Here is a 13,226-nt window from a genome sequence, read left to right as displayed (position 1 = left end):
GAATCCATGGAAGTAAAAGTATTCTACCATTTTCCACACATGCTTTGGGGTTATTTTTAGGAGTGCATTATTTATCCTCCTCCCATTTCCTCTTCCCTTGCACAAAAGCACAGACCCTACTCATCCATTCCAGTGAAGTTATAGTATCTCACTAGATTGCCAATTTTGAGATGAAAGAAAAAAAAAAGCAATACTATCAGCCTGTAAGACAACTGTTTCAGTTAGATTTTTTAATAACCTTATTATTTTACTCTTAAATATATGAATTTTCACTGAGTTAAAACCTTAGATTCTGTTGTTCATCTCCTGCAGTGATGAACAAGCATATCAATATGCATAAGCACAAAAGCAAGTGATACAAAATATACGTTGCATTTAGTTATGATTTCAGCTACTCCAAATTTATTCCTTACTGAGTGCCTTACAATTGACATTGTCCTCATGAGCCTATTCACATGAAAACCAAGTATACCAGATTTTATTCTCCTCAAGAGGAAGTGACTGAGCAAGAAGAATGGCAGTGGTATTCACCTAGCCTAAATCTTGTCTAAAAGAGAAAGGGATTCACACAATCACAGCACACACTATTCTCATGCTAGTAATGCAAGTCACGGTAACAACAGCAACAGCAGATCAACAGTGCTTTAAACTTGTCCTACAGAATAAGGACATGTTTGGCTGCATGTATGCACAAATACACATGCACTTGTACACCCTCCTGTAAGGAGGAGGCAAACAAAAATATCGTATGTGACTTAAAGAACACAAGAGATTTAGTCAACACAACTCTGCTACAATAAAAGTAAAGAGTTTAAAATTACTTCCAAAACAATAGGAAAAATCTAGACATAGAGATGGATCATATAATAAAAGTTAAGCAGGTTGTAAGATTAATACATAAGAAAGAAAAATAATCTGTAATAGAAAAAAAAGGATTTGGCTTCTAGACCACGCTTTGACATGTAAGCAAAGCTAAGGCATTTTGATTCTAGCAGACCACAAATAATGACTGGCCTGGTTTGAGGTTTTCGTGAATCCAATGATTCAGGACTTTTCATCCTTTAACATAAACTCTGCTGTCCAGAACCTCAAGACAGGCTCCTCTTCAATCTGCTACATGTATACTCTTTCTATATTTCAGCTGCCCCCCTCCAAATAACTTAATCATTGGAGAAGAGTCTAGCCCTATAAAAAAATAGGATGAGCAGACAAGTCTCAATGTTGCCTTTTCTGTCCAAATTTCTCCCTTTTCCAGCAGAAACTCATTTTTCTAGCCATCTGTACACGCTACTCACACCAAGAAATACTAGCACCTTAGACACCTGTAGTCCTATTCACCTCTCCTAAATTGTTACAACCAAAAGTGTAATTTTGTATTTGGTGCAATCTTGTGCTGACATTCTTAAAACCTGCTTTATAAATATATAAAAAAAATAACATACATTAATTAATTTTGAATAGATGAAAATATTCATGGTTTCCTAAAGAAGTCACAAGTCACATCTGTTAACTGGACTGTTTTAAATTCAACTGCTGCAGCTGCTGACATTGTCATGCCCCCAGTATCACTGGAGGAACCTGTGCAGATTTGTAGAAAGGTGGTAAGGTTTAAAAGTCTGGCTATGAAGTGGAGGCTGGCTCAGCTGGTACAATTATAAACGCCATCAAGAAATTGAAAGATGACATCTGAGAAAATGTTGCAGTGCAGACACTGAATTAGGGAGGTAGCAGTGAAAAGATTTGAATTAAGACTTGATAGCTTTGGTAAGTCTGATTTACACTGTCAATATGCAACAAGAAAGTGACAGTTAATTATCAATCTTTCATCTCTTCTCTCATATTTATAAGAAAGATGTCTTTTATTCTGCTTTTTAATTGGCAGGAAAGCACACTGCCTGCCTTTTTTTTTTTTTTTCTCCTTCCTTCTGGAATAGACCAAAGCACTTCACCAGATGTTGCAAAAGCAATGCTTTTGTTCTGCTGCAAAATCCTCACTATATGCAATTCAATATAGTTCTCCTACATGCTCCTTTCTTTAAGACTGAGGTAATAACCTTTATCTCAACAAAGTAACACTATCAAGGAAGCATTGTTCCTACACACACCTTCTCTCATTGTGGCTTCCTGTAGTACTAGAGTAGGTCTCCTTTCCAAAGCCTTCCAATCAGTTATAAGTCAGCCTTTCAGCCATGTTAAGCCTGCTGGATGACTAACACTAGAATTCAAATCAATATCCTGCATACAGTACAAACTGAAAGCAACTGGCCCATGTAGCACAGCTTCCAGCCAAACTCCAGCTTGAATCAGCAGAGATTCTCCCAGTCCTACGGCAGAGTGGTCTGTATCACATCTTACTTGCCAGAGACTTGAGAGATTACTTAGGAGCTGGAGGGTCAGCATCCTACCCTGTTGAAGGAGCTGCCAGCCTGCTGTCCTTTCCCAAACCGGTGTGCCTGACTGTAATCACTTCCCCTCACTCCCCTATGTATGAATATCACGACTTCTAAGATGCATCTATTGAAAGTGTACTAAAACAGCTACATGAAATTATCACTATTATAATTGTTCTTAATCCAATTAGGTTCAAAAATCTCAAAGTTTATCTGTTCATAAGGCACTACGAATGAGAAAAAAGCAAGATGTACAATAACAAAAGTAGTATCTATTCATACTATTTAGCCTGTGATAATGGTGTTTGTATACAGGATTACAGTTTCCTTGTTGCATTAGTTCATTAGCAAAATTTCTTTTTTTTTTTTTTTAAATGGATCTTGAAAGTTTGTTATGGACTTGCCTTAGGATAATTTTTATTTTTTTTAATCCAAAATTATGAAGGAGGGGAATGACGACAATATGCTACATTCCTGTTATTTCAACATCTTTTAAAAAATCCAGTAAGCATTGCAAAACTTTAAAGCCTGACCAGCAATTATAAACTGTACTTGTACTCTGAGGCCATAAATGGTAAACAGTTTTATCTTATCTTTTACCAAAGATAGTTCTAATCTGGTTTATTGAAAACAAGAGACAAATGATGAAGGGAAAAGAAAGCTTTCCATTCTAAGCATTTACTTCAAGAGGCAGCTGACGAGCAGAAGACCAGAACTATGATCTGATGTGCAGGATACATAAACACAGATTGTCTGTATCCTCATCTGAATCATAATGGAGAAAAGCAGCTCATCCTCACAGAAGTCTAGGATGGCATCCACTGCCTCCATTTTTTAAGCCTATTGCACATTACAATGTTTTAGTGCACTTCAAAAGCAATAAAAACCATGATACGTGCTTTTAAAATTAAGATAAAAATATGTCTAGCCTATTATGCACTTATTTGTCTATCGATGGTACTGTAATCCACTGTAATATGCATATACTATATGGTAATGATGGGGTGATACATAAAACTTTTACCAACATAAGTTTGGAACAGTCACAGTGCTTGTGAGCATGGAAACCAAAAACAGAGGAAAAAAAACCCAAACAGAATGATGCATCCTAAGCATCAATGCAGAGTTAAACCTCAGCCCTCAGCACCTAAAAATAATAAGATGATATTGTAAACAGGTGACTTCACATTTGGGAAGGAGAAAAATACACTCTGACGAGAACTACCTAAACTTCCAACTCTCTGAGGTACTTCAACAACTTTGTGGAACCAGATCTGGATCTGTTAACAACATAAATATCTCATTCTTAACATGTAAGTGGAGAACGTAAGTGAAGAACATTAGAAGATTCAGTGTATCCCTTAAGGATGACGAATATATGGCATGAAAAAAAACCAACAGCTGAAATATATTCCTGTTTAAGGAATATTTTCCCAAAGCTAACAAAAGGACATAGACTACTAGAACAGGACTCACCAGAACGTTCCTTTGTCCCTGCTTTCTGTATCTATGAAACCAGATTCCAAAAACATGTCCTTGTAAATTCGGCCAACTAAGCAGTACATATCTGAAGCTACTTGGTCTTCCTGTTCTACCAGGGGAATCATAATTTCTAGAGCTTTCTGTCTGTCTCCAGGCAGATTTCGCCTATTGAAAAACAAAAAAAGAGTTGATTAAAAATCCAATAAAGTTAAAAAGAAATACTTTTTTATTACTATGTTTGAATATATATATATGACTCCATCCATGTAAATGTGCTTCTAGACACAATGGACTATATTAAATATACACTCACTTCCTCCCTCCTTTCTCTTTTTTTTTTTTTTTTTACTTAATATCACTGAACACCTTTACACCAGCCCCCAAATATATTTTGTCTCTCTCATGAAGCATCAGCTGGAGCAAAGCACTGACAACAGGAACAAGAGCCTCAAGGGCAATTCTTAGAAAGATCACGTGTTACTTCCTTACAAAACAGAAAGATACAAATCTCGGTTTCATACCTAACATTTTTTCATAGTAATTCATGTCTTACGAGTAAAAAAAAAAAAAAAGATTCCAACTTGTGTCTGTGATTTTTTTTTAATATACATTTTGAATGTGGAAAAAACAAAAAAACAACACCACAACAAATCAACAAAGAAACCAACACAAAAAACACAAACTAGAGTGAATTCTCATGAAAGGGAAGGTTAGGAAGTGAAGCCAACAAGGTAGTATTAACAAAAGTACATCAGACAAATAAACCACGTAATTGCAAGTATTAGACACTTCCTGATGACTCACAGTTTGGATACGTGTATCCTTCGGTATCAAGAGTTTAGAATTTTCTACATATTTGTGTATTGAACAAGCAAATGACTCCTTCCTCTGCAAGAACTATTATTTGACGTTTTGGGGAGAATGTTAGATACTTTTGAAGAAATTGCTTGCAATATTTGAGTGGCTAGAATTTGAATTGGGGGAAATACACAAAAGTCACCTTGTATCTGTCTTGCAAGCTTTGCACTGAAGAAGCTTGGAAGACAAGGCTACTTCAGAAAGAAAAATCACCACATCAAAAGCCACAGCTGTCTTAAAACATACACTACTTGATCAGAGATTAAGTAATGGATTTTTGCTTCCTCCTCTACAAGAACATATCAAAGTTCTGATGCATCTGCAAAAGCAGTGTCAGTGTAAAACCCCAGAGATCAGAGCACGTGTCCTGTAATTAATACCTGAACTCATGATCTCTGAGCTCACGAATGCAGCTCCAGAAGGGGTGATGTGGAAGAAAGGTTTAGGTTGAGCAGAATGGGTAGCAGAGGATGAATAACAAGATAAAAAAGATAATTATGAAAACAGAGCAAAAGCACTTGTTTCGGCAGATAGCATAAACTACTTTACCAGAAGAAAAAAACATAAACACTCTGTGCAAGTCTATGTGCTGGGGCAACCTCTACTTCTGACTCAGCCTGATGATAAATGAAATCCAGTGCCATCTCTTCCAAACCTTCAGACCAGTCAAATTCTAACAAATTAGGGCAAGTCTCCTCAGACCACAGAACTGCAGCAGGCTCCCAAAATACTTCTAGAGTGGCACAAAAGGCTGGTGTACTCATCTGAGATGGACAAGTGCTTACAATCCCAGGCTCCAGGGAAAGAAATAAATTGCTCCTGGATGAGCAAGTAACAGTCTTCTTCAGGTCTGTGTTATTTTAGCTCCCCTGACAACTAATCATTTGCCCAGCTGCTGAAGGTTTGCTTCCGTATGTCTTCTCATATTGATCACTCAAGTAAAGCAATAAGAGTAGGTCTGCAGCTTCTTCATGTTTTTTTAATCTGGCTTTCATTACAGAACAGCAATTTTCAGAATGGAGTTTGAGATAGGTAACTCTTCCATATCTCACATTGACAATCACCAATACAGATCAAACCAATAGCGAGCTGAACTTAATGAGAACAAAACCAGTAAGGCACAGTGGTTTGTAATTTAAGCCATTTAGAGTTTGCTGGTCTCCAGAGACAAAGGTCCCTACTTTTCTTTCTGCTTACTCTTCCATCATCAATGCAGTCACACATTTTCTTGATTTAGGTCAGACTAATCCTGACTAATTGAGCTTCTCCATCCTTCCGTACTAGTGACCTGGATTAGAAGCATGAGGGACAGTTGCTTCCACATCAAACATTCAGATGTGCAGAATATTTGAGACCTGCCTTAGCTTAGGAAATATCCTCTATATTACCAATAGAAGAAAGCTACAATTAGCCAAGTAATTCCTTCTCGGCACACACCAAAGCATGAACTTTTTCATAGCTGTCACGGATTCCAGTTGCATGCACAATCTAGAGAAAAGTGGGAGAGGAAAATCTGATTTTATGTTCTTTGGAGGTACTGTGTAGACTTTTTGTATGACAGATACTTGTCATCAAAGAGAACAAGTACAGATACATACCTCAAAGGCTACATCTTACAGTCACATCTATAAAAGCAGACTTTTCAATCGACAAGGAGTCCCAGCAGAACCAATGAAGTATAAGGATCTGCCTAAGAATATACTGCAGTTTTGCAGGTTTTTTAGTGCTCCAATGAACTAGTCGAGTCCTGTTTTCAGAGATTATTTTAGAAAATGATGACCATGACATCTAAATAACTTGTTAAAACTCCAAGGTACAGCTAATGACCTTTGCAAAGGCAGATACATACTGGATTATTTAATCTGCAAAGCTCCACATATTTATGACAAAACAGAAACAAAAGTCGTACAATACTGATACACTATACTGATACCTGGTATGAAGGAAAAAGAAAAGATGGGGACATTTTATTCAGGCAAAATGATGTCAGATAGCTGGGTTTTATTTTTGTTTTGGTTTTAATTTGCTTCAAAACCAGGTATTTATTTTTTTCCACTAACTACTTGTGACATATTTTGACATGATATGCTGTTTTGAGCCTCCTCAGAGAACCTGAATTACAACATTCAAATCTGTGAGAAGCAGAAAGATCTGTAGACATATTCTATGTTTGAGAATTTCAATGCCTGCTGGCACCTGGTCCGCTCCATTAAATGTTATAGCAAAATGTTCACTGTGGTAACAGCAAGGGAGCAGAAAGCTTTTGTAATTTCCACTCAAAACCTCCCCTTTTAGTGCCTTGCCTAACTGCCAGTATCCTAGGAAAAAAAATCCAGGCTTGGCTCTCATTTAACCCAACAAAGTAGTGAATGTTGCTCCATGTGGCGCATTTTGTCCATGTTATCAGAGAACATGAAAGTTAGTTCATTATTATAATATAATGGAATCTTCTGAGGAACATATGATCAAAGTTCTCCTGCCTCCTGACTACCGAAACTCAAGACTTGAATGAGATTATCCATCAATGTTTTAAGGGCAGACTGGATGCAGCTTTAAGCAGCCTGGTCTAGTGGAAGGTGTCCCGGGCCACGGCAGGAGCGTTGGAACTAGAAGGATCCTTCCAACACAAAACGTTCTATGATTCTGCAGCACAAATGCTGCAGCACTGCCACTCATACAGCCATACTTACAGTATTTCTGCAGAGGTAAAATACTGTTAGGTATTTATTTGCCCTGATTTAGGTACTGAAATGAAAAAGTGGTAATAAACCATAGAAAGACAAATCAAACACTCATACTAGAGAAAAAGAAATGGAATTTGACAGTGCAAGAGGTAAGGAAAGCTTAGACTGATCACGAAGGAGAGTCCCCACAGTTGCTTCAGTGAAAACCCTAGAGCTGCATATGAAGACTCCAATAGGGAGCTTCAGCCAGGATTATCAACCCTGTGTAAAGTTTTGAGTTCCGATTTACTGTTCAACAGCAGAAAGAAGGGTAGCTTCTTACCTGCTCAGTGCAAACGCATAATGGAGCCTCACGTGGTGGTGGGAAGCCAAGTCAAATGTAGGTAGTTTTTCTAAAGTTTTCACCAGTTTCACAATGGAATCATAATCCTTCCAAAAGAAGGGAATAATGAAATTTTAAGTGGCTGTACCAAGGTATGCCTATATGAACTCCTCTTTGACCTATTATTTCATATTAAAAAGTATTCTCAGTTCATTGTAAGCTTTACAGATTTCAGTTTCCTCAGTCTCAAACTGTAAATAGCCTAGCACTCATCAGAAATGTGAATACGCACAATATTTAGCAGGGAAACATAGTCCTGTACTGAGTGGTTCAACATGGACCTGTGGAAATTTTAGTACATCTGTTTCATGATTAAAATTAGATTCAGAGTTTGAACACATATCAGAGTTCGTATAGCACAGGCATTACAATGCTAACTGCATCTGAATTAAGGCATCCCAAAACTCTGAAGTAGATATGTCTTACACACCTGAACGAAATAAAAGAATCTTTTAACACCACAGTTTTTAAAGATATCTTGCTGACCTATTTAAAAAACAACCAACCACAATAAAAAAAACAAACCATTTCAAAATGTTTAAGGAGTAACAGTTGAAATTACATAAAACAAAGTAAGCAATTACTAGCACCATTCCAGAAGCAGATGGACATGTTATGTTTTCCTGAGTAGTATCAGAAACGTGGTGACAAAGAATACATATATATATATATATATATATATATATATCAATAGCAGAATGCTACCTTAGCCTTTAAATAGGACACACTAGGGCTGTTGATCACATAGCAATGCTGAGATGAAGAAGAGTTATTGTGTATCTTAGACGCTGGTTATAAATCAACAACACCTTTCTGCTATGTAAAGGCACACTATAAACAGTGTAACTACAAAATAAAGTAAAAAGCATCAGTGAAGATACAAGATTTTTACTAGTGTACATTATTTATCAAGTTTGTTAGCAAATCTGTGTAAAATACACTAAAAATTTCACTGAGAAGGTAATTTAATTTACTATGGTTAAGATGATTTTGGAAGACAGGATTCATACCTGGATGTCTCTATAGGACAGCAGCAAGTTTATTACAATGTCAGCAGACAAGACTTCAACATTATCCACTCGCTGTCGAATCCTTGCCAGCTCCGCTGCAAGCTCTTTGCCCGTATAGAGAGTACGGGCCTTCCTGATGTCATTCAGAATGGATTCCCGGAAATACTGGCTGGAGAGGAACAACTTCACATCATAAATTTGGAACAGGCCCCTTGCACTTGTTTTCTGCAGCTCTCCCAGAATGTATATGTGAAATATTTATTAATGGAGCAGTATCAACAGGGAGATTTGGTGAAGCTAAATTATTAATTATCAATTTGTCTCTACAGAAGGCAAAACACTACATTACCCTGAAGCATGAGCCTGACGTTTATATTGTTAGCAGAATATATGAATTTTAAATGGGGGTAGAAAAATACAACTCACCTTGAACTGGCCTGTGCCACCTTCAGGAGCTGAATAAATCGATCCACCAGAGGTAAGCATATAGGCCCAAGCAGCGACTCAAGGCTGGGCTGCATCAATTCTGTTAGTCCCTTCATAAAGCTGCTATCACAGCAGTACACCTTGTTATGTGGAGTTACCATATAAGGAACAAATATGTAGTTACCAGTGCACATCTGTAAGGAAACAAAGTGCAAATATTTAAGGAAGTTATGGTTTCACAAGCATAAGCATAAAGCAATTGCATATAACACCTGCAGAATTTCACCTGTTAAAGTCATAGGCAGATGTGCTGCTTATTTAAGCAAGACCAAGACCCTGAGACCTATGAAGTCTAGGATTATGTGTTCAGTTTTCATCTCAGAAGTGATATACATCCAAAATGTATTCTTTCAGATTTATGAACTACTTCCTGTAAGATGAATCTTTTCAGAAGCATCACACTGATCTTAAAATAGTCATTGGCTCAATAGGAAAACAGCACTGAGGGCACACCCCAAAGCAGCAGGTGGACTCAAATGAAGCTGACATACACTCTTTTCAAGATGACTGATGTTCAGAAGGAAACAAGCACTCTGCAATTTAGTATAGTTAGGCCCACAGATGTTGAAAACAACAACACAAGCTAGTTGCCTCACAACAGGAAAACTGTAGAGAAAACTGATCCTTATATGAACTGCAAAATGACTCAAATGGTTTAGCATAACAAAGAAAAAAAATTACCTGCTAAGTAGCAAAACTCATGGCCAGCAGGACTATGAACCATATATATTTCAGAATAATCACTTATGGAACATCTTAGCATTGCTATACTGTATTGATTTTATATATATCAATATATGACAGTTATTTTACCAATACTTCAAAATTAAGTTTATCTTCCAGGAAAGACGGAGGCGAGATGTCTGGTGCCGCAGGGATGTGTGTGAGTACAGATTTATGCACATTGAAACCTTGCTGATTATATGTGGTTTTCAAGTGTCTTAACTATGAGACAGCACACCATCTAAATCAGGAGGAGTTCTGCCATTTGGCTCTCAAAGCTCAGATTCCACTATTTTAGTTGCCAGCAGCCTAGCAAGAAAAGCCTTAAGGAAGGAATTCTCGAAACCCACCATTTTGGTACCCCCTAAATTACTTCCAAGGTTAACTGCTTTCTGGTCATATTCTTCCACTTTCCCAGAAATCAATACAGCAATGAGGACATCACTTCAGAGGATCCCCTTTCAAGCTGAGCTCCAACCATTGACAGAGCAGTCACTGAATAGTTTGCAAATGCACAATACCAGCTGTGTGCTTAACACATGCATTTTAACATGTATTATTAGATTTTTAAAAATAGGGAAGGATTGAGTTACTTTAGTCTGTACAGATGTATGTGTACAGATATGTCAGTAAACATGTTTGTGTATAGATCAGAGACTGGCTATCAAGAGTATATGAATTACTTTTTCTAATTACTCCTATTGTGCTATGAAACTGTAAGACCTTACCATAAAGGCAATCCCACCCCCACTTGTGAGGGATATAGCCACTCTGTGAAATTTAAAAGATGCAGACATTTACATGAGGTCCATTGAGCAAAACTAACCCAGAACTTGGTTGGAGGTTGCATACACAGACTTGCACAAGGATTAATTTAGTCTTATTCCCCCAACAACTGCAAATTATAACAGCTGAATAGCTAGGACACATTCTTCTGTGCATGAATGTAGTTGACTCCAAAAGAAGCTTGAACTGGGAAATGTATGACAATATTTTTAAGAAGCAATTAAGGAGTGTGATGCTAGAACCCAAACTACTCATCTTTGCAATGGAGAACTAAATGGACACTTCGGCTCAAGAAAACGGTAGCATGTAAAGCGATCACACACTTTCAAGAATGAATGGATGAACCTTTGACTCTGCTAAAATCTAATAAGCCCCACACTCAAAATCAGAGAGGAAATTATGAATTTGCTGGGAATAGTTTCAGCAGTTACAGGATGGGGGTGGGAAGTCACTGGCACAGGAGCTACTATTAAGCATAGGAAGACTGTTCCTCAACTTTCCTTTTTTAAATAAAGAGGAAAAAGTTTGGGAGGTCAGAGCCAAGAGAAAGGGTGAAGTAGCTACAGATATCCTGGGGCAAGCATTTTACTTCCTTATGTTTGTTCAGTGCATTAAAAATAAATTCAAGACTGCTTGCAGGAAGGCCGCCTCAGACCTCTGGCACACAGTTTCCAAAGTTCAGGTCTTAATTAAAAACCAACTCTGAAAAACGATGTTTCCAACATTTGAAATCCACAGAACCTAAAGTTTATCCTGGCATAATGGTCAGGCCACCTACAGAGACTTCATATTTAATCCTACAAGCAGGAAAACTACTTTTCCTGCAGAGGCCAAGTGCCTGAGTCCATTACTGAGCAAGAGCTCTTATAAACTGATCCTGAGCTTACCTTCTTATAGAAGTAGGTATTTATTTCAGTGGAACAAGAGAGCCAGCAAAAATAGTTTGCATGCATTTTTCCTATTACCCGAGGGGAAAATAAAGCTAGCTATATAGCCTGCTATAGGAGACACACAGACCTGGTAGCCTTTTGGAATCAGTGGACAAGGAAGAAATTAAGTGTAAAAGCCAGGAAAAAACACTACATGGGAAGAAAAGAGAAGAAAATAAAACCAATTTACAGCTGTTCAGAGGACATTCAGGGTCCTCGGGAATTGTCTCAAGGTAGAATCTCACCTTGATCTTTGATGGTAAATCGTGTGAGAATGCAATGGCTTTTCCCTCGGCCAAGGAACTAATTTGGTTGTTAACCAGTTATGCAGGGAGCTCTGTATCTCTGAAATCTCTCGGTTTTGGCTGAAGCCCATGAGACAAACAGGCAGATACAGAAAGAGGGTGGAGTATGGAAAAAAAAAAACCAGTAAAAGCTCTTGAGTTTCATTTCCTTAGGAAATAATAATAAAAAAAAAAAGATAGAAAAACCCATGTGCCATATAGCTAAGAAATACTGATCTCAATTTCACTTTCCTAGCTAAAGAGTACATTAGATATTTAACAGCTGAACCTAACAAAGACAGACTTGTAGTAGCTCCAGTGACAGAGAAAAAAATAACCTAAAGTTATATATTATTTACTAAAGGTGGTGGTGGAATAAAGATAACAGTGACGGCAAACCTGCTCTTGTATAATAAAGAGTACGGTCTCCCACTATGGAGAAACATATTTTGTCACCATCTCAGATTCTAACTATAAAGAGCCCAACCCTGACTGCATTTGAGCAACAATGGGGATAGAAGCCTAAGAGGACCAGGCTGTGGGGGCAGCAGCAGCTGAGGAGCTAATCCAGTATCAGACAGCTCTAAACGTTCTTCCCCAAAGCAGAGAGCATGACTTGGTTCTCTCCTCATTCCCAGGCTATGCAACCTCTGTCTCAGGCACTTTTACTTCCTTTCTCACTTTTCTTTGTCGAAATATAAGCTACACTAACCTCAGTCAGTCAGAATTGGGTGATCTTCCTAACACACGCTTCCTTTCTGCTCACATATTGCTTCACATTTTGACTTAGGGCAACTATTCCACTTGGAAGCTTAAATATCTTCTATGTATCCTATTAAAATCTGCCCTGTAATACCTCATCCCAACTCTGATGTCATAAACTCTGATAATCTCTCTAACCCTATTCTATGTTTGCTGAGTACTCAAGACAAATTGTTGGTTTCCTTTGATCCATTCCTCTGACTTGTCATACTGTGTACAATTGAAATAACACAATCAAGCCACCAAAAAATGACCCAAGAATGGGCAATTTTTGAAAGATTAATTAAATCCAATTGCAGTATTTTCAGTTATGTCAAAGTCCTTTAAAAAACGTGCATAGCAAAAAGAGGCTTCAAAAGTGGGTGGGAATAGACACCCTCCTCCCGCCATGCAAGCAAAGTTTCATTTTCCAACCCTCTTTCTTTACAAATCCCTTATTATTTAAGGTTC

General features: G+C 37.7%; 1 protein-coding gene across 2 annotated transcripts in view; it reads right to left on the bottom strand.

The window, feature by feature from the left end:
- The window catches only part of MAP3K5 (mitogen-activated protein kinase kinase kinase 5), a 99,394-nt gene that overhangs the window by 48,702 nt on the left and 37,466 nt on the right, over nucleotides 1–13,226 (bottom strand). For both annotated transcript variants that reach the window (XM_061378464.1, XM_061378463.1), the window contains 4 exons: nucleotides 9,233–9,426; nucleotides 8,807–8,975; nucleotides 7,737–7,843; nucleotides 3,867–4,037 (listed from right to left, as the gene is read on the bottom strand). In XM_061378464.1, coding sequence (XP_061234448.1) covers nucleotides 3,867–4,037; nucleotides 7,737–7,843; nucleotides 8,807–8,975; nucleotides 9,233–9,426 — 641 coding nt within the window. The remainder of the gene's footprint in view (nucleotides 1–3,866; nucleotides 4,038–7,736; nucleotides 7,844–8,806; nucleotides 8,976–9,232; nucleotides 9,427–13,226) is intronic.

This window comes from Neopsephotus bourkii, unplaced genomic scaffold (genome assembly GCF_033783945.1).
Source record: "Neopsephotus bourkii isolate Nb327-2 ecotype Australia unplaced genomic scaffold, CSIRO-AGI_Nbou_v1 NB_1765, whole genome shotgun sequence".
In the NCBI taxonomy this organism is placed as follows: Eukaryota; Metazoa; Chordata; class Aves; order Psittaciformes; family Psittacidae; genus Neopsephotus; species Neopsephotus bourkii.
Note: the sequence above shows the minus strand (reverse complement) of the source record. Positions and strands in the feature narration are given on the sequence as shown.